The sequence below is a fragment of the Dermacentor albipictus genome, chromosome 3 (assembly GCF_038994185.2).
Source record: "Dermacentor albipictus isolate Rhodes 1998 colony chromosome 3, USDA_Dalb.pri_finalv2, whole genome shotgun sequence".
In the NCBI taxonomy this organism is placed as follows: Eukaryota; Metazoa; Arthropoda; class Arachnida; order Ixodida; family Ixodidae; genus Dermacentor; species Dermacentor albipictus.
The window spans coordinates 39944323-39969248 of NC_091823.1; the positions used below are offsets into that span (position 1 = coordinate 39944323).

The window sequence follows — 24926 nt, forward strand, 5'->3', positions numbered from 1 at the left end:
TGTCCCCTCGAGACCTTCTGAACCTGGTGAATTATTCTCTAAAATATGCTCGGATTCACCCAGGATGGAGGACAGCCAAAATAATCCAGCTACTTAAAAAGCAGGGAGCTGGCTACAATCTACAATATTAAGCCTATTTCTCTTACGTCAAATATGATAAAACTTATTGAAAGAACTTTATGTAACTGCACGATGGCGCATATATGTGAAAATGTGTTGCTAAGCCCATGTAAAATAGGCTTCTGGCCTGGTCTTTCCATTAGATATGCGTGTGTAGACTTCGAAAATCGTGTCCAACTTGCTCGGCATAGAGAAGAATTTAATGCATTAGTGACTCTCGACATAGCAAAAGTTCATCATAGCGTTGATACCCACGACTGCGGGACGGAATACAATCCTACAATTTTCCTAGATATAAAACGCATGAATTTGCAAATTTCTGAGAAAGAGAGATTTTCATTGTTTTGAAAACGGCTTTTCTTCAACAAAGTTAAAAGCAGACAAGAAAGGTGCCACAGGGAGTTGTTGTGTCTCCTGTACTATTTAACCTGGTCGTGAGTTCAGTTCTGCTGCGCCAGGATGTGCATGTGCATGTCCATGCAGACGACATAGCATTTCTTGCGGCAGCGAGAGACATCAATTCCCTTTACCTGTCTTTGCAAGCATACGTTTGTACTCTAGAGACGTGGCTTCACAATCTTAATTTTCCACTAAGCGTAAACAAAAGAGTAGTCCTTGTCTTTCCGCTTTCAAGGCCGATACAGCTATCGTCTGTATAGGACCCTTCTCCGGGTAGAGTCGCTTAAGTGGGTATCACATATGACGGAAAATTTTACTGCTGCTCTCATATAGAAAGTATTGCAACTAAAGGGACACGAGCCGTAGGTATACTACGTAGAATCAGTAACCAGCGTTCTGATATGCGAAGTAACAAGCTAATCATGACTTAGGGTATGTTTGATCGATCGATTCTGGGATTCACCCAACGCTGTACAGCGTTCGCTGTCCTTGGTGCGGAGGCCGGCCAACTCTCGCCCACATTACGTGGGACTGCGAGAACAGGCCACCCAAAATTATTACATCAAAAATAGCCGGCAAACTTTCCGGAAGGGAGCAGTGGGAGACATGGCTCGCCAGCGAGGATCGGGAGATGCAACTAGCGCTCCTCGACCAAGCACGGCGGACCGCTCAAGCCAGTGGGGCCCTGGACTAGGGGCTCCACCCACTCGCTTTCTGCATTTTTTTTCTTTTAAATAAACGTTTTGATATATATATTTCCGGAAGTGCGAATTATGAAATAAGAACACTTGTTCTTTTATAAATAGAACCTCTTCGACTACGTTTATGTCTTCCTAAATTCGTTGCTAAAAATGTGTAATACAAAGAAGCGTGAATACCTTTCCTTCACATGAGATTCCGCATGCTTACGGTTCAAACCTACTTAAGAACTTATGAATCTTCCCTACGTCCTACACAATATGAATTCACTTGTGAACCAATTTCTTTTTTCTGTACAAATACAACTCACAGGTTGTATTTGTACAGGAAATATTAGCACCTATAGATGTTCGTATTCGGGAAATCATTCCATTTGATATGTCCACGTTGTCACCTAGAAGTGACATTGCAGCAGACATTTTTCCCAATGACGCTGAATTGCTGCCCGCAACATATTTGAATGCCTTTTCGCAAGACTATTTGGCCCATTTCCCAATATATGTAATAGCGACTGATGCTTCCTCCTGTGAAGAGAAGGCAGGTATGAGAGTGTGCCCACCATTCCTCGATTGGTCTTATTCACTTCGCCTGTGAGATTATACATAAATGTTTCAAGACAAACACCTGGCTACAGTTCTTGGTGTGCGAAATTATCCCTTAATGCTACAAGAGTAGTTATTCTCAAAAATTATCTTGCTCTATGCAGCGCGCTTGAGGTGTCAACAAATTCAGCAACCTTGAACATATTTTATGGATTAGATTAGCCCCACTAAAGTTTAGTTCAGTTAGTACGGGTACCCGGCCACTGAGGCATTCATCCTAACGAAATATTATTATTCAATAGTTTACTTACTCATTCTTTAAGTCGGCCCTTTGCTATAGATATTTTTAATATTAGGTTCCCGTTACTCTACTTGGTTGACAACTTTATTATAGATTATTTTATTTCATTTATTATCGGTTTCTTTTCATCTTTGATTATTGATTTATTTTCCCTCGTTCTTCCTTTTTAAAATAAGTCTACCGCCCCCTTCCTACCCTATGCCTCACAGCGGGCGTGTGCCATTAAATAAGGCATCATCGTCATCATTAGGCTCGCGCAGGCACGTGAGGAAGAAGAAGAAGGGTTGCACGCTCAAACGCTCACGTTCTCCGCTGGGTCCGCATCGAGTCTGGAGGAAGTCGCAAAATGGTGAGTAGAACTCAGCATTTCAGCAAAGCCCAAACAAAATTTTCAGCTCCCGTACTTCTAGGAAGAGCGTCCTAAAAAGCTCGGCTCTGCGACGTTTTAAGAGTAATTCCTTCTTCCGTTTTCGTCGATCACTGATGGCCGCGTTCTTTCATTTCGGAGGCTTGCTCAAAACAACGTACGCTAACATGTCTTAGGTTGCGCCGCTGCAATACAAGGGATATATTCGCCGCATATGTGATTCGCTTAACTTTGTTTTCGAAATGCAGAAGGTGTAACGATTTGCGATCGGTCAATCTGATATGAAGCAGCTGTTTGCACCAAAATAAAAGAAGCGCCAGCTTTGATAGTAGTGCGCCGCTCGAGAGATACGGATCGTAATACCGTAGTGGCGAGTTACATACAGCTTTCCCGAGCATAAGACCCAACATCCACATGGTCTCAAGATCACCGTGGAAAGGACTATAGGTGCCATCAAGGTAGGTAGCTCAAGTCTTATTGTCGTCAAATGAGCGAATAGCATCATAGATGTGGCTGCCACTTATGGCTAAACACAAGTCCCCGACCTACAGCTCATTATCCATTGGCATAGTTTTACCTCATATAGGTTTTATGCACTTTACAGCGACTGTTTTTAGGCCCCTTTACAACTACGTAACATCTCCCTTCGTCATTCACAGCTCCATGGCGAACACATTAACACCGGCCTGGCGCTCTTTGGCCACATTTGGCTCTTCCGCCACAAAACACCAGATTCATCATCAAGTCCCCGACCGAATAAACAATAGCGTCATAAAAAAAAGAGAAAGGAAAAGAAGCTTAGCAGTCTTTTTTCTACCTCCTCAGGACCTGTCAGACTACAAAACGGGAACGCCAACTCGAGGCGGCCAAGACGTAAGCCCAAATTCATTCTATTGAACTGTGAGCGTATTCACAGCACCCACATTGTATCGCGTGCTCCAAAGGCAGGTACCACTGCTTCGTATGCAGGAAAATGCCGTCCCGACGTCGTCGAGAAATCGCTTCCGCGTTCTGGTGAGTGTGGACCGGCGATTGTGGCGGCATCTGTGCTTCGCGCTGGAAAACTTCGAAAACGCGGACCTTCCGCCACCTGTCCCCGCGTTTCTGAATTGTATCAATGCCACCGCGGCTGGCGGCGTCTTCGAATGACCGAAGTGCACTTCGCGCTTTCGGGATTCGATTTCAACAGGAATCGTCGAATGCGAGGAATTCGATTATTGCCTGCTGGTGCACGGTCGGATTGCCGAAAGGGAAGTATACGTGTACATTGGTACTGTGATTACGGCGCAGCCGCGTTTAGCCTGAGTTCGTAAACCGCGTCGACCAGCAACTAGGCAAGATAGGGTGCGGTACGTAGAAGCAATGTTTCTGCGGTTTGTTTTAAATGCCGCAAGGGGGCAAAACGAGAGAGCGATACAAAGTCAATTAATGTAGAAAATAAAAAAATTTCAGTTGAAAGAAAACGTTCAAAGGGGCATAGTTTATAAATCAAATAGTAAAGTGATCCTTTCATAAAATATTAGCGGTGAAGATTCACAGAATGTATTCGGAATTATACTTCCTGGACCTTATGGGTCAGCGAAACCACTCCCGAATTCGAAATGCCGACTCCATTGCACGAACGCTTACTAAGTAGGGGCTTGCTTGTTGCTGGCATCCGCATCTGACACTCTTTAGAATAAGCAAGTTTGACACGCTTGTGTGCAAACCTTTAAGTACTCCGATATCATTAAGGCTGTACGCCTGAGGGCCCTACTCAAGACAATATGATTTGACTACTCGTATTTCTACATTCCCCCATTTTCCTCCGCTGTTTTAACGGCGATATGCGGCAGTTCGAGTAGAATGTCAAAAATACCGTGTCCTTTCTCCATCTTGTTACTTTGGACTTGGCTTGGTTCTGGCGCTGCAGCGTGAGGCTCGTGTGTAAAGGAGAAAACTGTCACGTAATTCATAGTAGCACAAAACCATATCTGTATTTATCTCTCCATAAAACGTTTTAGCGTTTCAGTGTCACGTTCGACGTGAGAAAATTCGTTGGACGCGCCGTGCTTCTATCGGCAGGGAAGGCTTCGACCGCGGCTTCCAGCCATGCTGCCCTTCGACAAGGAGCAGCCGCACAAGAGGAAGCGAAAGAAGTTGGCTGCCTTTTACGACGTCCACGAGCAGCCAATTCTTATGTTGGCCTTTCTTCTGAGCCTGCAGGTAAGACGGCGTAATTTTTCTTCCAGATGCGTAGACAAACAATCATATACATTTAGCGGCAGTAAAGCACAGGGCGTTGCCACAAGATAGGGAGAAAAAAGAGCAAGTATTTTAGTAGTTTTGTAGTTATTCTTCGTACTAAAAAGGACACATGGTAAGGTTGTTTGTCGTAGCTCTCACTTACTCAGTAGGACGCAGTACTAATAATCCAGCTGTCCTTAGAGTGAAAATGGTTTCACTTGTCTACCTGCTTTCACGTTCTTGACGCTTTTATACTTCCGAAATCTCTTGTCAGAGCATGATTTATTTACTGAACCATTGTTTGTCTCACTTAAGCCAAACCGTTACCTAGGTTACTCAGATATCATCGTCGATCTTCTTGGGATGATCTGTAATCGGAAGCTCCGTCTGGCCTCTCGTTATCATGCGGCAGTGCAATGTGGTACAGGCACTGGAAATTATAGAGCAACAAACTCCCCTATGATCATTCAGTTGGCGCTCTGTGCTGCAACACTGCTACAATGCGTCTGTCTGCGTCATTCTTGCCAAATATGCGCGCAGAAATCCTTCACAGTGTCGTCTCTGTTGTAACTATGCCATCGGCCCTTTTCCGGCAGCACTACATGACGGTGCAAAGCTTGACGGTGCTCCAGCCCAAGGTACTGTCCGAGTTCCTGTGCACGGACGCGGACAACCCGGCCATCGGGCTCCTAGTGGGCTCCGCCTCCTTCATCTCGGGCATCGGCACGCTTGTCCAGACCACCGCTGGAGTCAGGTGCAACTGCGCAACAAACTGCACCTTGCTATCGGTCCTCGCGAGTCAATTCAGTCTAGGTCTTGGAACGTTGCCGGCATTTTACAGAATATAAAAGCCTTGAGCACAACCTCTCTGGGGTCCCATGATGCACCCCTACTCTATGTAGATTGAGGGACTCCACGAGAAATTGGCGTAGCAGTTCCACCTCTCTACGGAAGTCGTCACTGTTCTTCAGTGACACACCGTGGCAATTCATGAGCAAACGTTTACTGACCAGACTCTGTGGCCGCCCACTCGAATGCACCGGAGCGGAGGTGCGTTGAGTAAAAATAAGAACCGTTTTCGAAGTCTTAAAAATCGCCAAAAACCGTAAATGAATAGTCGCGTGTTTATTTCAAGGGCTGACGCCATGTACCCTTTGTGTTGGAGTGTAGAAATAGTTTCTCGAGTCCAAGTCCCGTCTGAGAATGGTGAAGTGGTAGACTTCACCAATATTTCCTGTGCTTAGGTGATGTAACAAGTGTGTGCGCATACTTAAGCAAGGTTGACATTAAGGCGAGTTCGTTGTGGTTCGATCATAAAGTGAAGGCAGTGGGAAGCACGTTCAGTGCGCATACATGCTTTCCTCGTGACGTCACCATTCTGTCGATGACGTCAAGACCGACGATGGCACAATTGTTAAGACGGAATCGAATTCAGGGCATGCACCAATGGGGATTTCTTGTTTTATTGCTTGCGAAATACATGAATTAAGAATGCCAGGGGATTAAAAACACGGCGACATATGCCACAGAAACCACGAAAACTGGATGCAGTGCCTTAACAGCTGCCGCCGCAATAAAAAAGTTGACAGTCACATAAGCATACACTAAAAAGGATGAACGCGAGAGCCTTCAAGCTCACGGGACATTCATTGAATTACTTGACATTCACATTCGAATGCATGCTTGCTTCCTATTACTTATTTTCTCTCACCTAAGGCAATGGGATTGAATTCCTTTATTAAGCTTACCTTAATTAACTCTGGCTTAATTAACTTCGTCTTAACAGGAAATGTCGTGGGTTCGGCCATTAGTAGTGACCCCACCAACTTTTGTGCCATTAAATATTGGTTACTCCAGAAGTCGGGGGGTTCGACTCCCACCAAAGGTCGTGGGTTCGAATCCCGCCAATTGTTCTGGGTCATCAATTTTGGTCCCATTGATTTTTGGTTCCATAACACGCTGGACGGTCAATTTTTCGATAACTCCGGACGACAAGATATTTCTACCCATGAGGCACATAAGGCTTTCACCTTAATAAGTAAGTAAGAATAGACCAATAAAACCTAAATAGCTTTATTAGCAAAAAATAAAGAGGCACTTAACCGAATGTATTCGTCATTCTGGCCCACCTAAAAAGTGATACCAAAAGAAAGGCGCAACAAGAGCAGAATAAATACAAAATCGCTATTTGTACACCAAGAGAATGCACAGTTTACCAAAGCAACTGCGATAAGCAACTTGAGAATACGGTAGACGACAAGGACAAGTGAAGCAGCTCATAACCAATTGTATTTAAAGCTAGTGCCTTGGTGAGATGAACTAATGTGAAACTGGTGCCCTTATGATGGGGACAGAAGACAAGGCGAAGATAGCCCATTCAAGTGTCCCTTATAATGCCGTAGTTTTTCTCATTTACTGAGCGTCGGCACACTCTCTACGTTTTACGAGAGGATAGCGCCAGAACTCATTGTCTTCGCAGGCTTCCCGTAATCCAGAGTGGCGCCTTGGCCACATCATCACCCGCCCTCGCCGAGCTGAAGTTTGACCACATCCCGTGCCCGGCGAACAGCACACTCGACGACGGGGTCTGGGTGACAAGGCTCCTCGAAGTACGCCTCAACCTATTTTATTGCGATATCAATTCTGTGGACACTCCAGGCGCGTTTCCGCCATCGGCTTCGGCGTCACTGTTGCCGTCGCCGTCGCCGCGATGTTCCGTGTAAAGTCCAAGCGTGATAACATGGCGGCCGCGAGCTGTATGCTGTGGGCACGATTGAGAGCGTTCAAGGGTAAGCCGAGAACGATGGTGGCTCGACCTCACATGCGTAGGGAGAAAAGCGAGGAGAAAGCGCACCGTCTTCCAACGTGTGCAAGACAGCAGGAGGAGGCTTTGTTCTCTGCGCTGCGTATGGTTCGGCTGAGCGCGGCCCCGCGGGCCCTAAATTGAAAGTGATCTGCGGTGGGTACAGAGTCTAGGCGCGTCGCGGGCACATGACTTCATGTGCCGTCTTCTCGTCACTTAGTCGGCGGTGAAGCGAGAGGCAGTACGAATGACAGTTCGCTCGCTCGCTGCTGCTGCCGCTATTCCACACGCCAGCGTTTTGACAGCGAGTGTCCGCGGTCATCGCAAGTGATATGACTTCACGTTCGCGTTTTGCTCGCGTGACACCAAGTTTATGAATTTAGTTAGCGAGCGAATGGTTACAACTTTATGCGGCCGATGAAACTTATTATCCTCACTTAATATATCGGTCTAATGATTTGCTGTAGCAATAGATGCTTCGCCTTTTGTGCGAAACTGTGACTTTTTTTTTGCCAGATTGCTGTAGCTGGAGTTTATGTGCGAACACGTGAATGCAGTTAATTCGTGCAGCAGACCGAACATCGGTGATTAAAGAGTATTGCGGAGAAAAATCCTTTGTGTCGTTCTCGGGAGCAATAGCTACGTGCATAGAAAACTGCACCACTTGCACTGCTGTGACGAAGTGGTTTCGTTCACCCAGAAATGCATGGATTACTAACTCACTGTTGAAATACATTAAGAAAAAAATATCCTTCATAAGGAATTAAAAGTCACAGCCTTTTAACCTTAGATTAAAATCCCGCTGTCAGAAATATTCTGAAACGCTATCTTCTTTATTAAAGCGCGCCAAGTGCAATTATTACCAGGATCTTATTGTAAAAAAACTCAAACAACACGACGCGCTGCTGGAAAATTATTAAAGAGTTTCTGAACAAAAATTATTGCTCAGAGACAGCAATGAAAATAAAGCAAGGCGAAGAAATGTATACTGATCCTCTTAGAATAGCTAACGCATTCAATGAGCATTCTTGTGCATCTACGCATATGCAACAGCCGGCGTGTCCTTTACCTGACATACCTCAGCGTAGTCATTCCTTATATCTGCATTCGATGACTGCAGATGACAGTTCACCAGGTCATCACATCATTGAAGACTACAAGCACTGGCTTAGACCACATTGGTCCTTGTAAAGTAAAACTAATTTCGCATAACATATCGTCAGTTTTGGCACTAATCGTTAACAAACTGTTCTCTGCAGGCGTGTTTGCGAGCTGTGTTAAAGCAGGTAGAATAGTTGCTGTTTTCAAGAAAGGTGATCAGACTTCACTAAGGAAATACAGGCCAATTTGTATCCTTCCTTTTTTTGGTATAGTGATTGAAAAGCTTTTCCACACTCAATTAATGCGCTACTTAAAAAAATTTAACCTTTTGTCTCCTCAGCAATTTGGATTTCGCCAAGGATATTCAACCGAACTGGCACTTATTACTTTAACTGAAGAAATCAAGCAAGCTGTTCACATAGGTATAATTGTCGGTTCTGTATTCATCGATCTGACGAAGGCATTCGACACGATAGGCTATCGCATACTACTCGTTAAACTCAAATCATTAGGTATATCTGGTACTCCAGTAGACTGCTTGAGAACCCGGTCTGAAATGGTACAGGGTAACGGCCATCTCTCATCATCCAAGCTAATTAACGCAGCAGTCCCACAGGGATCAATATTAGGCCCATTTTTATTTTCGATGTTTATTAATGACCTACCCATTATTCGTGCTAAGACCAAGTGCACACTTTATGCTGATGACACGACCATCTTTGCATCCAGTAAAGAAATCGCCCCACTCCAGTCTAACCTTAACACCTACTTAAACATTATTACTTTATGGGGTCAAAGTAATCATCTGCACATTAATCCCACTAAAGCCACATTTATGGTGCTCCATTCCCAACGAGATTCCATTCCCTTCGGTTGACATTGGTGATTACGTCAGACAGGTTTCGAACGAAGCGCGGTTCCTCCATGTCATCTTAGGTACTGAACTAAAATTTCGTGGACATGCCCAATCAGTTGTGAAAAAGATTGCATTTGCCATCCACATTATCGTCAAGACAAGAAGTTATTTTCCACCTCACATCGTACGATCTTTGTGTTTTGCTTATGTGGAACGTCTGCAGCGACTTCAGAAACAAGCTATGCGACTAATGACTTCAGCCCATTTGATTTGTCCTGCAGGTCACTGTTTCCTAAACTTAACATTCTCCCGTTACGACAATTATTCTGTCAGAAACTATCCATAATTGCACATAGGCTCATCACACGCGACATCTTCATTGAATGTATTTATCCTGAACACATTACTAACAACAACAGCACCCAGTTTTGTTTTACCTGCTCAATAACCTTCTTTCACCTGCCGTAAGGACGAATTACGGCAAGTGCGCAGCCCTCTTTTATGGCATAGCAATATAGAATTAATTACTTTTTAAAATAAAATCATCACACAATGTTCTTGCAGCGCAGCAAGAAACATGCTCCACGCGCAACAAGAAATATTTCATTCAGGAATTAACCAACTCATCTTAATTTCTTGTTTAGCTATATATATATATATATATATATATATATATATATATATATATATATATATATATATATATATATATATATATATATGTGTAATTTTGCTGTATACCTTTGTATAAGTAATTGATATTATTGATTATGAAACCAGTTTCGTGTCTCATGTCGGGTTGTTTATTCTTGTTAATATTTGTTGTTATTGTGCTTATTCACACGTTTTCGATTATTTTTCATGTTACTTGAATAATTAGCATTACCATTACCTTTTGTGTCCAATTTCCTGTTATACATAATCAACTTGCCCAGTTATTATTGTTATTATTTAGATGACCATACCTATTCGTCGTTTTGTATAATAACCCTATATGTAATCATAGGAGGTCCCCCTGGCAGTTCTTTCAAAACTCTGGGACCTCCTACTGTAATGCTATTAGCATGTAACTCGAACATGGCTGTTGCAGTAAACTTGACTTGAAAGATAAAAACCGAATTTTGTGGCTCAAATGAAAATCGCCTTCTTAATAATTGCTAAACGTAGTTAATTCGACAGCTTCAGAGTAAGGCCCTTTTTCAGGTACTTATGTAGATACTATTAAATACAGCACGAGGAATTTTAGGCATTAACACCTGCTCAACGAAGATACTTTTAGACAAAGGCGAATGCTCCGACAAAGAACTTGTCTATTGTCAGGGTGAAGGTGCTCTTCGACTTTACGAACAAGTACCCGTGTCGAAACGTTGGCAACCGGTTGAAGCTTACCTAATACTGTAACTGTTGATTACCAAATTTCAATCTTTTTGTGAAAACTCTGATTATGAAAATTCACAGTACGTATGTCACTGCAAACGCATGCCGAGTAGGCCAATCGTAAGTGGGCTCAGTAATAATCTCAGTTTGTTCTTGGCTGGAAAAAGGTCAAGCATAAAATAATCTACAGCACTCCTTCTTATAGATTTTCTATAGTCGTGAATGTAAATATGTTTCTGATCCGCCTGGCATTTCGAAATAAGTTAACAGAAGGCTTGTCATCAGTGCGAGTACAGCCTGTAAAATTACTCTGGGAAAGATATATAACTTCCTAAGCACTGAACATCAAGAGGACGTGTTTCCCGTACGAACCTGAGCGGACCAAAGTAGCCTCAACTAGGGAGAATTCATTGTTCTTTAAAATGGCACTTGTCCCCTTGCCGGCACATTGGCTTGGGTTTGAGGCTTTTCTTGCTAGCTGACTGTTGATCGAAGTCTCCATTTCGCTGCGACACCTTTATCAGGTCTGTGTACCTTCCTTGCAGCCGAAGACAGCTCAGGGACATAACAGATATTCAAGTCAGTTCATATTACTGACTGGTAAACTGATTAGATATTGAAATCATCATCTTTATGAATGCCGTGAAAGTAAATCTATCCTCTGTCCCTTGTCGTAAACACCACTTTGATCGGCTTGAGCCCAGGTGTAATATATTGGTGTAGCATCACGTGGTAGGTAGACATGTTGATGCTGTATCCTGGGTTGCCATGTTGACTATCGTTATTCGAAACACACATCACGGGTTGATTCTTGTCGTTTGGGACAGCACAGCCGTATATGTCAAATTGGCGTCAATTTTCACGATAGGTTGACGGTAAAAGTGTGCTCTAGCCAGTTCTGTAGAGTTCCCAATGCATCCACATTTATGTCTCGCATAAATGTTTTATGCACTCGTATCCAAGCTCATTTTGAAGACTATTGAACGCAATGTGCATTATAAGGTGTGAGAGGTCGCGCGAGGATATAGAATTCGGGAATATACATCTTTTCTTTTTCGTCGAGCTGACGCTTACAAGCACGAGGGCGCACAATTGCAGGTGCAGGCCGGCACAGCCGTGGCCGCCTTCACTGAGGTGTTCATGGGAGGGCTGGGTGTCGTGGGTGTGTTCCAGCGCTGGATCACGCCTCTCACCATGACCCCCGCCATCGCGCTCATCGGCCTCTCCAACATCTCGGCCGCCACACAGCCCGCGAGCACGAGCTGGACCATCGCCGCGATGTGAGCAATAGCCGCCGACCGAGTATCTCGCTCCACGCGTTTCATTTTCGCTGGCACGCGGTCGGGCGTTAAGACTCGCCCGATTCACTACGGAGCCTGTAGACATAACGCTTCTAGTCACGGCGAGCACATTTCTGTATGCCACTTTTTAAAGCGAAAGCTTTATTGTCCGCGAAATTGCGATTTCGCTGTGGCGGTGCTCCGAGGAGGCGCATGACGTCACAGCGAGCGCCTCACTGCGGATATTTCTCTTTCTCTCGCTCCCTGGTCACTACTGCGCATGCGCCACCAGTAGCACCGAGTCAGAGGTGTTCCGCCCATGCGCAGCGCCGCGCCCATCCGCCGCCGCCGTTTGGTATGACGTCACGCCGCGTTCCTCGTCGTTGAGCTCGCCTCCGCTCGCTGCGCCAGCTACGTCGCATGCCTGATAACATGTCGGAGGATTGAAAAGGACAGCTCGCGTGCGCCACAACCACAGTTGAGGCGGCAGTATGGACAGCGACAATTCTGATAAGCAGGAGGAGGCCTGGAATCGACATCGGAATGAGATGAAGAGGAAGCGAATCGCCCAGAAAACAGATGAACAGCGCGCCGAACGACTGGCTAAACGCCACAACATAGCTAGACAACCGAACTAACCTGCACTTGCAATCAAGATTAACCAAGGCTAACCATGCTATGCCTTAGCTTTCGCTACGTATATCCTGGCCTAGCCGAGCTAAGCCACTGCCAACTTTTTGAAAGAGTTCATTTTAGTGGTGGTAAGAAAAAGACTACGGATATCAAACTTTAGGTACGTTGAACCCCGTGTCTACGTGTGTATCTTAAATTTCACTGTACTGCGCACAACTATTTTTTTAGGAAACTACAGCGTATGAAGGGTTGTCCTACCGCATTTCTTTGGTAGTTGGGAAAAAAAAGTTATTTCTTGGTAACGCTATAAAAGATATATATGCTATAATAGGTATATGACCTCTCCCGTAATGATCGGACTGACTGGAAAAAAGCATCCCCCTACAACTTGCACATTCTTTCAATAGAGTGTGGAGTGCCTTGGAATAAAATTATGTAACTTTGACACATTATTAGACAGTTTATCATAATTTCTGATTGATGAAGAATGTTCAGAACTTAGCGCTTCTTCGTTTCCATTCTAATGTCGCAACAAGGTCATGTTTTGTTTGTACGCGCCACTGAATAAGACATTTGACCTTTTTCCTAGCTTTTCTCGAAAAAATAAAGGTAAGAAGAAAGGCCAATGAGAAAAACTATTGAAGGAATAAGGTGCTGCAGAATCGTTATTTCGATACGCAGTCTAAACCTGGTCTGAGCTGGTCTGGTCTGGTCTGGTCTGGTCTAAAGTCTGGTCTAAACAAACAGGCGACCAACAATGCCAAGAGCTCTGTTGAACGATAGCGACCAAAAATCTATCTTGCGAAATTCGAGCGAGGAATAAATCGGTAAGCCCTAAATATTAGGCTCCGGCGTCGCTGAAAGGGCAGGTTTTGTAAGGCAGAAGCCGAGGAAACATTGGAAAGGTAAAGTAAGAAGTGGTCAGAATAAACAAATAAGAAAGTTGGAAGAAGCAGGAGTGGCTGCGATAAGCGAACATTCAGGGTGAAGTTAATATTCTCTTTTTTTTCTTTTTTTGGCAGCACCGCGGCGCTTATCACGCTCTTGTCTCACTACCTAACACCCTGCCATCCATCTTCAGAAATGGCGGCCGTGAAGAAGCTGAACGACTGCATAACGTTCTTTTCCATCCTTCCGGTAAGAATCAGTGGTACTTCAGAAGCTGCAGCAGCAGTTACTACTGTTGGCTACCGCCTGCAAGGAACCACTTACTACAAAATAAATATTTCGATAAATGGCGCTAATTACACGCTGCATCTTCAACGCTCCGGCGCTCTATAAGAGTGCGCTTGGGGCTGTACTGCTGTAGTTAGCTCTCGCTATCACCAAGCTAATCTTGCCCTCCTGTGGAAGTATCAAACGGCAGAGACCCAGTAAATGTAGCGCTCTGGAGGCAGCGCCAAACAAAGAAGAAACTGGACATAGTTGGTCCAGTTCCTTGGTCTAAGCAGCGCTGCGTCCTTGTTCTCATCAGCATCCGCGGTTCGTAGGTGGGAATTAGAAAAGAACAGAATCGAGAGAACAGAATCGGAACAGTATACCAACCTCGGTTGTGTTAGGACTTCGATGTCATGTCTATGTCATGTCGATGTCATGTCGATGTCATGTCGATGTCATTTCGATGTCGTTCGATGACAGTGCACAAGTTGAGGACGCACGAAGGATATATTCGAATTTCATTTGTAAGAGAAAGTGCTACTGTGTTTACTTTTTTTTATGCGTTTGTATTAGAAGGGTCAAAGCGGAAAAAAAAAGTGTATTGTCTAGGAAGTGTGGAAAGCTTTTTTTGTCACTTGGTAGATGTAGAGAGGGCATGGGAGAGCTCGTCAGTCGCACTTCGCTCCTTAAAGAGGCAGGACCTGTGTCGTGTGAGCGCCTGAACAACACTTTGCATGTAACGTGGTGAACGTGATTTAAGGCATGGGTCCGGGACCTCAAAGGGGTGCTACGTCATGCTAACGCTTTTCTCTTTGGTGATTTATCGCTAAATCGTCACTGATATTTTTTTCTTGCTTTTATTACCGCGCACATATGAGTTTCGGTTTAAAATATCTTTTACTTTGCAGATCTTCGTCACCGTAGCCATCGTATGGCTTGTCTGCCACTTTTTGACGATGCACGACCTCTTCCCGCAAGATCACGCCGGTCGCACAGACCAGATGACAAGCCTCATAAGCAATACGACGTGGTTCCGTGTTCCGCCCCCATGTGAGTGAGCAGCCGTTAATTTGTGTGCACCACGCTCGCGACGCCATGTCTTACGAGCACTCAAGTACATAGAGACTTGCTGAGAGCCGACACAGGTAGCCTAATAAAGAACGTATCATTAGTGATACATTGATACATTAGTGAGCCACCTCCTGCTCAGTAGATGGCTGGAAATTTTTTTGGAATGCGTCATCAGGACACGGCGTACTATTCTATGGAGTCAACACCAGGTGGAGCTTGTTATAAGTACATGTATTACGAATTTGCAGGAGGGAGAGCTCGAGTAACGATGATAGTGTGTGAGCGAGGAATAAGATTTTCCACCGCTCGTGAGAGCTGCGCTCATGGTGTGAGGGGTGCGACTAGCGGCACACACACACACACACACACACACACACACACACACACACACACACACACACACACACACACACACACACACACACACACACACACACACACACACACACACACACACACACACACACACACACACACACACACACACACACACACACACACACACACACACACACACACACACAAACACACACACACACACACACACACACACACACACACATATATATATATGTATATATATATATATATATATATATATATATATATATATATATATATATAATACCAACAATACCTGAAGAATCAGTACCAATCTCTAGAACACGAAACTGTCTGGTAAGTGAATTCTACTCTACTAGCTTATGAGCCTATGGGGCTGAAACATGGTGGCTAACAAAGAAACTGAAGTAGAACAAAGCGAAATTCACGCGCAAACTCCTCTGGGAGTTGTTCAAGTATGTGTAGGCATTGTGTCACTTGCTCATCTCTGCGCAGCCGGGTGTCATTATCAGTGTTATGAAGCGTGATTCGACCGGCACAGACACTTATCAACCCTCATTCGTCTTTATCAACCTTATCCAGCATGTGTTCTAGAAGAGTTGATGGTTAGGCTAGTTGGTTTTCCATAATTGAACTAGTAACTCAGTGCAATAAAAACCACACACACTTTTCCACCAACCACCTGTCCACCGTTCCTGTGTCCGTGGTTTTTATTGCGATAAGTTACTAGTTCAATTATCGAGCATAATTCGGTGTTTATCAACTCTTATCGGTCCTTGCCAACCTGAACATCCAGCGAAGCTTTTGAAAAACCACTACTACAATTGCTGCGAGGTGTATGCAATGCTTTATTGATGGTTCAGATGTTTGTTTTTATCTTCTTCTCTTTTGAAACGTATGCTGTTCTCTTCTGTTGTATGGATGATGATTGTATGGGTGTGCACGTAAGGCAGATCGCTTGTAGCCTGTGCCTTACGTAAGTACGGGCTATTGCATTTTTTGCTTGCTTTCGGGGGTCTGAACCTTTATTAGAGAGGTATGAGCCATTGCATTTGTCATACGTGACGGACGGACACACTTTTTCGCTCGGTAAACATAGAAATGTTTACGCATTAAAAAAAGAAAAGGAATACGCAATAAGCGATGGAACAGAAAATGATAGGCGCAATAGTAAGAGACAGGAAGAGGGCACCTTCGGCGCGTATCATATCATTTCGGGCAGCAGAGGACGCTGTATAACGTACGGACAGGTTCATGATGTTGCTTCAGGAACTCTTTGTATCTTAACACTTCCCGCTTTCCACTCATATACAGGGTGATAATTTTTAATTTTTATGGAAGTTTAAAAATCGCACATGGCAGATAGCATAATTCTCGTCCTTGAGTTGAATTTCTTGAAAAGGGGGCATTACTATCACGAGAAATTGAAACACGTATTCAAATAATTAACAAAAGTCACTAATTCTTCATTAGGTACCTTACGGGACGTATTGAAATTTACGAATTGTAGCTTTCGAGCTTGCAAGACGTATCCGCTTGAAATGAATTTCCAGGATGACACTAGTTTCGAGATATTATTTCCCAAATTGTGGAACGAAATGTATGGGCGTTCCAGTTACTTTTGTGCTTCGATGCATGAAAGAGCGTTTTCTTTAAAAAATTTTATTATGCGGTTTTACGTGCCAGAACCACTTTCTGATTAAGAGGCACGCCGTAGTGGGGGACTCCGGAAATTTCAAGCACCTGGGGTTCTTTAACGTGCACCCAAATCTAAGTACACGGGTGTTTTCGCATTGTGCCCTCATCGAAATGCGGCCGCCGTGGCCGGAATTCGGTCCCGCGACCTCGCGCTTAGCAGCCCAACACCATAGCCACTAAGCCGGTTTTCTTGAGAGAAACAGAAAGAGGAACAGCAGTGCATTTTTACGGCAAGTTCGATAGCGCATATCTCCAAACTAGCGCAACCCAGTAAAGCCCTTCCAAGTGGATACGCCTTGCAAACTCACCGGCTAAAATTCGTGTATTGCAATATGCGTCGTAAAGGAATTCACAAGATAATTATTGAATTTTCGTTGAGTAGCTGAATATGTGCTTTGATTTCTCGTGCACGTAGTCTCCGCCTCTCTGAGTAATCCAGCTGAAGGACGAGAATTAAATGTGCAAGTGGCTATTTTTAAAAATTTCATAAAACTTAGAAATGATCCCCCTGTATGTTTATACAGGCTCGGCACTTTCGTCTTACGGAACAGCGGCAGGATACTTTGGAGACCAACCCACATTTATATAGTAGAGTGTCTTCCGGACACCAAAGGGAAGGGCTGAACGAACATGTGTACGACGGCGCTACAAGAGACTGACAAGAAGAATGGCGTGTGCATCGTGCCTTTCGCTCTTGAGAAATGATATATATATATATATATATATATATATATATATATATATATATTAAGCGGAACTATTTACCATAGTCTAAGCACCTCATGTTGCAGCGACAACCTGTGGGCTTTTCAAGGCTTGCCGCCAATATATACGCACGATACCTCGTCGGTACAAGAAAAGTCGCTCTGTGTCGTGTTAAGAGGCATTATGTTTTGTGGCTGCAACTCCAGCTCTCACAAGGCCGCTGCTGTCACGACGCCATCCATGACTGCGTCGACGAAAATCTCTGTTTTGTTAAAGGATGGCGTCTGCCTTCTTTTACAAACAACATCCGGAGAGTCTAAGAAAAACTGGTGCTTGCACGGTAGGCACCTACCCTATAAGATAAACAGAATAACAAGAGAAGGAGACACTTCCGCGCCGTTTATTTTCCTTTTTTTCTCTTTTCTTCGGCCAGAGAGTGTTCGAGGCTTGCAAAAAAACTTCTCAACCCATGCATTTTCCAATCGAACTGAAAATGCCACGCGCCCACTTTCGTTGTGCGTTGCAGTCCAGTGGGGCACCCCTGCGGCTGGCTGGGAGTCCATGGTGGCCATGGCGTTCGTGAGCCTGATCACCATGATGGAGACGGTGTGCGACTACTACGCGTACGCGGTGGTCGCCGGCCTGCCTCCGCCGCCGCCACGTGCCATCAATCGCGGTATCTTCATCGAGGGCCTGGGATGCCTGTTGGCGGGCTGCTTCGGTACCGGCGTTCTTTGCGGCTCGCAGGACTTGAACCTCGGCCTGATTGCCCTGACCAGGGTACGGCTTTGGTTCGCACGCCCTGCGCTGCCATCGCCACAGTCACCGAGTTTCCCGCGGGGCTGCCAGCACGCCCATTTTTCCACTAGTGACGTTTACTCGGCGTTTGCCTTGGTGGGGCACGCGATCAGACGGCGCAGCAACCATGAAATGGCCCTTGCTATTGGTGGAACACATGACAGTAGAATCTCATATACGTTTCAATCGCAAGGTGTGAATTTTTTGTTCCAGCGGGTCGGCATAAGCAGACTTTAGGACGGCGATAAGGGTTCATGAATTTTTTCGTGGAACTGGTCGCAGCTGTATTCCGCAAAGATACTACAGCGCCAGCCGGAGTGTCTGGAAAGGTTCTTTTATCTGGTTGTTTGGCTGTAACGTTCCCCAGAACGGGTGTGAATTTTTTGTTCCAGCGGGTCGGCACAAGCAGACTTTAGGACGGCGATAAGGGTTCATGAATTTTTTCGTGGAACTGGTCGCAGCTGTATTCCGCAAAGATACTACAGCGCCAGCCGGAGTGTCTGGAAAGGTTCTTTTTTCTGGTTGTTTGGCTGTAACGTTCCCCAGAACGGGCAAGCCGTTATGCCTGGGCAACCTTCAAGCGCTTATATAAGTATGATGCGATGTGACCGGACCTTTGCGTAGACGGCCAGCCGAAACGAGAACCTGGCCCATAATTCTGTCTTTTTTTTTCTTGCCACGAGGAAAGACAGTGCGCGCCATTAGAGGGCATCTCGAAACTTTGAGGAAGGCTTTGTCGACTGCTTACCTGATCCACTTTTTCCGTAAACGAAGCTAACGAAGCAACATCGCCAACACTAAACTACTAGTAAAACTACGCGCGGTGAATGGTCACAGCTAAGTAATGCGAATGAACCCCCGTGGCGCAAACTGCTCGATCCTCGTCTCGCGCCCATGCAGTGTGCCAGCCTACGCGTGGTCCAGATGGCAGCCGTGATCATGATCGTGTTCGGGCTGATCACCAAGGAGAGCGTGTTCATGCTCAGCATCCCTACGCCCATCGTCGGCGGGCTGCTGCTCGTGCTCCTCTCGGTCCTGGCGGGCGTAGGACTGGCGCACCTGCGTTACGTGGACTTGACCTCGTCGCGCAACGTGTTCATCGTGGGCGTCTCCCTCGCCTCGGGCATCGTCCTACCGATGCACGTCGGACCCGCGTGCGAGTTCGCCATTACCCGCAAGTTATTTTCCGCTGTATACCTTCGCAGTTACGTGATAGGAGATATCCGCCATGGGCGACGTGTGAGAATTCTCAATATTTTGAGCAACGTGCCTATATATGCTTAGACGGCAACGGGTAAGAAAAACAACTCAGACGGAAGCCGTGGCGTAACACCTAACCTCTTTTTTCTTTTCTTAACCTACACTGGCTAGCTGCGTTGAGTGGGCGTGTATTCACAAGGTGAAAATATAGTGCTAGAATTGTTCATAGAAGTGCAGGTGTCATGAAATCGTGATGCGGGACATATTGTCACGTGGCAGGGACTGTGACGACCACAGTAACAAAACTATAAAATCTTTATTGGGCGAACTTGTGCAGTCAAAAGCAAGTTACACTTAAAGCACAACGATAGCGGCGACCACAGTCGGCGATCGTCTGAAATCTGATTAGCGGGTCAAGCGCGTCGGCGTTTATACATCCGTCGTCGAATGTTCCAGACTAATCACTGGGACCCGCGTGTCCTGCACGAAGTTCTACACTATTCGCGTCGCGCATAGATGCGATCAGATTACACAAGGTTCGATGACAGACAGTGGATGGAACCATGGATAACATTCCAGAAACTCCCGATACATGCAGGCGCGCCGTGCGCTGTGCGATAACATTTGTTAGGCGGTGGAACGTGTCGCCCGATAGAGATAAACAAGTGCACTTGTCAATATATTGTCAAAATTTCGGCATTCACGGCTATCGAATGTGGGGTGGCCAGTAAGGCTGCGTGAATTACGCACAAGTCATAATAAGCAACTAGTGACATAACTCTCCGTTAGAAGTAAAATAATTTGATTTGATAGTCGTAGTTCGGCTATAAGCTCTTTCCAGCAGCAATGTCGAGGGGTGCACGCATGCGCATGAGCATAAGAAAGGCACGTACTGTCGACTGATGGCACGCAAGTATCACCGGCTGCCCACCAGCGTCATTCGGTTAGGGATGACTTCACCGATGTCCATGTTGTTCTGTGCCGCTCAAGTCACTTTTGGCATTTCGGCGGATCTTGTGACAACTCGTTTCTCGCGGAAATCTTGTTTCATATCCCAGAGGTCCACGTGATCGACAGGGTGATCTACGCGTTCTTCTCATCTGGATCTGTAATAGGAGGCTTCGTGGGATGCTTACTGGATCACACTATCCCAGGTAAGCACACTTTCTTCTTTTTTTTGTAAAAATAAGAAAGTCACAGTTTTGCGAGAACGGCGAAGCATCAATTGTGATAGCATATTAGTGGACAGCTAGCTATAGGAACTAAGGATAGTAGTTTTATCGGTCGTATACACTAATAAATTTAACAAGCATGGTGTCACGCGCGCACAAGCAAATATGAACACATCTCACTCGATGACCACGGAAACTAGCTGCCAAAACGCTGCAGTTAGGAAACGCGGCAGCACCAGCGAGCGAACTGACGTTAGTGCAGCCGCTCTCATCAACGCGAATTAAGTCGCGAAAACACAGCGCAGCGCAGTCTCGGTACGCGTCGCAGATGGCTTTCGAGATACAGCGGCTCAGCAGGGCGTGCGCGGCAGCCTGGGCCGCCCGCAGTAGCACGCACCCCATTTCCTACCCTCCCCCAAAGCCTTGCGCGTGACGGAAGGCGGCTCGCTTCCTCCTCGCTTTCCTCCGTTTCGCGCGTCACATTGAGCCGCGATCACCGGCTCACCCTCGAACTCTTTCACTCGCACCTACATCATGCGGCGCCCGGCGACGATTTCATCGCCCGTGGACTTTATACGAAACCTCACGGCGGCGTCGAAGGCGATGGCGACGCCGACGGCAGAACTGCGCCTTGAGTATCCACCTAATTGTTATTGCAATAAAAGGAATGTCATCAAAACATACTGGCAATTGCCATGATGGGCTCGCACATACTTGAGTACTTTCTAATGTACTCTTTCGGTAAGGGTAATTTTTGTCAGAGAAGCTCACGCCCTGTAGGACTCGGTGACTACACGTCGTTTTTGTCTCACTGATAGCGGATATAAAGGAACTCAAAAGAAGTGTTTGAAGTTAGATGGTTTTAAAGGCGCCGAAAACTCGTGTTGGAAGCCCAACTTGCTTAATGTGCTCACAACGCTCAAAGCGGGCTTGACGAATGCGGCAGTGACGTTGGTAGGCAGTATCCCTTATTGCGTGCTTAATTGAAGATTTATAGAAAAAAAGACTATCCACGTGGTCTCCAAAGCATCTTCTAGGGCGTTAAGTGAGGAACAATGTTGTACTAATAAGAGGCATCATAAAGTACCTTTGGTAAGCTTTTGTAAGCCTGTCAGCGGTACAATAGTTTTGGAATACTATAGCCGAGGCAGCCCTTTTTGTTGCTTCCTTCTCACATCGACAACATTATTATCATTGCAGTGAAATTATATGTTGACTTCCGTATTGAACAAGACGCCCCCTAAGTTCGATCTGCCGCTGTGAGACATATAGGGTGGCCTTTGCACGCATCAAACTTCCATTCGTCGTGTCATTGATACCGAAAGCAAACCGATCGGAACGACCCAATTATCGTCATAAATAGCTTGTTTAATTTCCAGTAAAATGCAGCGCCTCAGTATCCCGATTTCACGTCAACAGAACTTATCCTGTACACACAAATTTTCTAGTGCACTCCATTTCATTTGTTATCACTAATGACTTACTTTTCTTTCCTTTAGCCCGCGGCCATTACGTTAACTATAAATTACCGGATATCTACGATTGCATGAATCACATAGTGTGCCCTACAAACACTTTTGATGCGTCGTAATCTGGAATGCTACGTATTCATGGCCAGTTCCTAATCTGTACTGCCATATGTTTACTTCCGTATTGGATCAAATAGGAACTCCCAGTACAGTCGTGGCCTTCGGCTCTTAAACACTTGATTATGCGTTGTACAGTCCGCGCCAAACGTTTATGCAGTGTGAGTAGTACGAAGAACCTGAATTTCTGCTAACAATTATGACGTGTTCCCTTCATATTCAATGCATGATGAGCGCACCTTGCGTCTCTAGAGTGTCGCTGTGAAGTAGCTCGACTGTCTTCGTGCGCTATACCATCATGGTAGTTTTTCATGATGCCCTCATTACTCGTCCACCATACGTGTCTCATTACATCAATCATCAGTACAAGGTCGAAATTGAGCGATTTATGCCACGTAAGTATCTTGCGTAGAACCATCTTCCCGCGCAAATGCTTGTCGTCTGTAACAATATACGCTTTCGCGACGTCTTAGCTCTTACCGCTGGGCTATCTCTCACTTCTATACTCTGTTTTCTTCGCTACCCTTTTTATCCCTTTCCCCTCACCCGTACAGCGCCGTGGAGGTGCCCTAGCACGAGAGGGAGTAACAGCGCTGTACTTATCTCTTCCTTTTCCCCTTTAATAACACTCACACGATGTCTTAGCTCCCATTGTATAGCCAAGAACAATTTGGTTGTGTAGGAACGAGCTTGACCCTTAATGTCTGTGCACGCGTCCAGGCACTGAGGAGGAGCGGGGCATCCTGAAGATGCGCGAGTGCTTCGACGAGGCCGGCGCGCGGGCCATGCTCGCGCGCGATCCGCTTCGCCATTGGCAGTACTACAGCGTGCCGTGCTTCGAGAAGCTGCTGCGGAAGTTCCCCGCGCTGCGCAAGCTGCCCGTGATGCCCGAACGAGAGCCGCACGTCTCGTACGTCGAGGACGAGTGACGCTATAAGGGCTGGAGCCCATTCGTTAAAGACAAAAAGGAAATATGCTTAGAAGTTATCTCTTGACGTACATTTCTTGGTGCGCAGATTGCCCACCGCTCAAGGTTGGTAACCGGTGTTTCTTTTGTCTACAACCGAAAAATTTGTTTCTGGGCGTCCAGCATTATTTGCAGGCATAAGTTCAAACGCGATCAAATCTAAAGCGAATCGGCTGCTTTAATGCGTTTCCAGCTTCGCCTGCATTTGTAGCAGGTAAAGCCCTAATTCAAGCTCCACAATGAACATGTGGGTCCACACTTTGCTTTAACACCGTCTAGGGAACGATTGCATGGTTGCATTCCTTGGGGTTATAAGAAACAGATGTTCTGGTCAGGTTTTCTCTTTTTTTTTTTCGAGCGCAATGTCATTGCAGATGGACTGCACGCACTCACAATCGCAGTGCCATAGTTAGCGGTGCTGAGTTGTGGCCTAGTTCTTTCTTGTTCATGTTTCAAGTTATGATGATGTGCAGCCTACGCCGCGACGCGTTCTGCAGGTTTCTTTCGCGGGTTGTGTGCAGACGCTTGTTCAATTTCACAATAACACATACGGCGGCACCATGGAAAAGTTGAGCGGTCACTTTAGTAGTATACTGTCGGAGAAGCAACAAGAATACATCTCGATCGTGGTTTGTATGTGCCCGATGTTTCTAAAGACATCTGTTGTTTGTCAAAGACTAAAGCTACTCATTTCTACTGTTCGGCTATTTATGGCGCACCGTCGTTCTGCTTTACAGACATCACGCCGCTCGTAATTGACCCAATGACGCTTCATGCAATCCGCATCTAGATTGACTACCCGAGCTTTGTGCAAAGCTACGGCCTGCTAGGTTTTCGCGTTTACTCGCAACAATCGTTGTAAATTTTGGAAATGGGTGTTTTGGAATGTTAGTAATTCTTACCGCCTATTAAACGCATATTTTATGATTTATATCGTATTGAGTAGTCCCCTGACAGTTTCATAACTATGGGACCACCGATTGTAATAATGTCGCTAATGATGTTGCCTTATACGAAAACTGAACCTAAATGAACTTGCGAGAGTTTTTTCAAACTGCTGCAGTTTTCATCTGGATATGGTTGCTTCTCCTGTAGCAAGTGTTTCAATTAACAATGCTGCTCGAATAAAAAAATGGCATGTGGATGCCGGAGACAACCGCACAGCATACCATGGAGTAAACTGTCAACAGCCGACATTGTAGAATAGCTGCGCAGAAACTAGGTAAAAAGAAAGCTTTATTTTGACAGTTCGGCAATAGTAATTATAGCACTGAGAAAAAATTGTGCAAAGAACCACAAGCTCATTGACGTGTTTCAAATGTCCGGCGTAGAAAAGCTGTTCCACCATGTGCAGGTATGTCTTCTTATGAAAATATTCATGATGGAAGATGCCCCGTGAAATGAACAGTGGTGTTGCGTGTCCTTGGGAGAGCAGACTAAGCAGGTGAAAGCATGTTATCTTCAGGCTATAATTAAAGGGACACTAAAGGCAAATATTAAATCAAGCTAAAGCGATAGATTAATG

The 24926-nt window shown here is 45.4% G+C and overlaps 1 protein-coding gene across 2 annotated transcripts; it reads left to right on the forward strand.

Annotated features, from left to right (window-relative positions):
* The first annotated feature begins 2316 nt into the window (after window positions 1-2316).
* On the forward strand, window positions 2317-23421 carry LOC135902619 (solute carrier family 23 member 2-like). Of its 2 annotated transcripts, none has more exons than XM_070536579.1 (13): window positions 2317-2410; window positions 3254-3301; window positions 3398-3442; window positions 4493-4633; window positions 5251-5408; window positions 7134-7263; window positions 11890-12071; window positions 13786-13841; window positions 14771-14912; window positions 18205-18458; window positions 19377-19650; window positions 20735-20830; window positions 23155-23293. In XM_070536579.1, the coding sequence occupies exons 1-13, from the start codon at window positions 2408-2410 to the stop codon at window positions 23159-23161; spliced, it is 1536 nt and encodes a 511-aa protein (XP_070392680.1). In that variant the 5' UTR covers window positions 2317-2407; the 3' UTR covers window positions 23162-23293. The 2 variants fall into 2 exon arrangements, with proteins under 2 accessions (XP_070392680.1, XP_070392679.1); XM_070536578.1 differs by having other exon boundaries at window positions 2318-2410; window positions 13727-13841; window positions 23155-23421.
* The last annotated feature ends 1505 nt before the right edge of the window (window positions 23422-24926 follow it).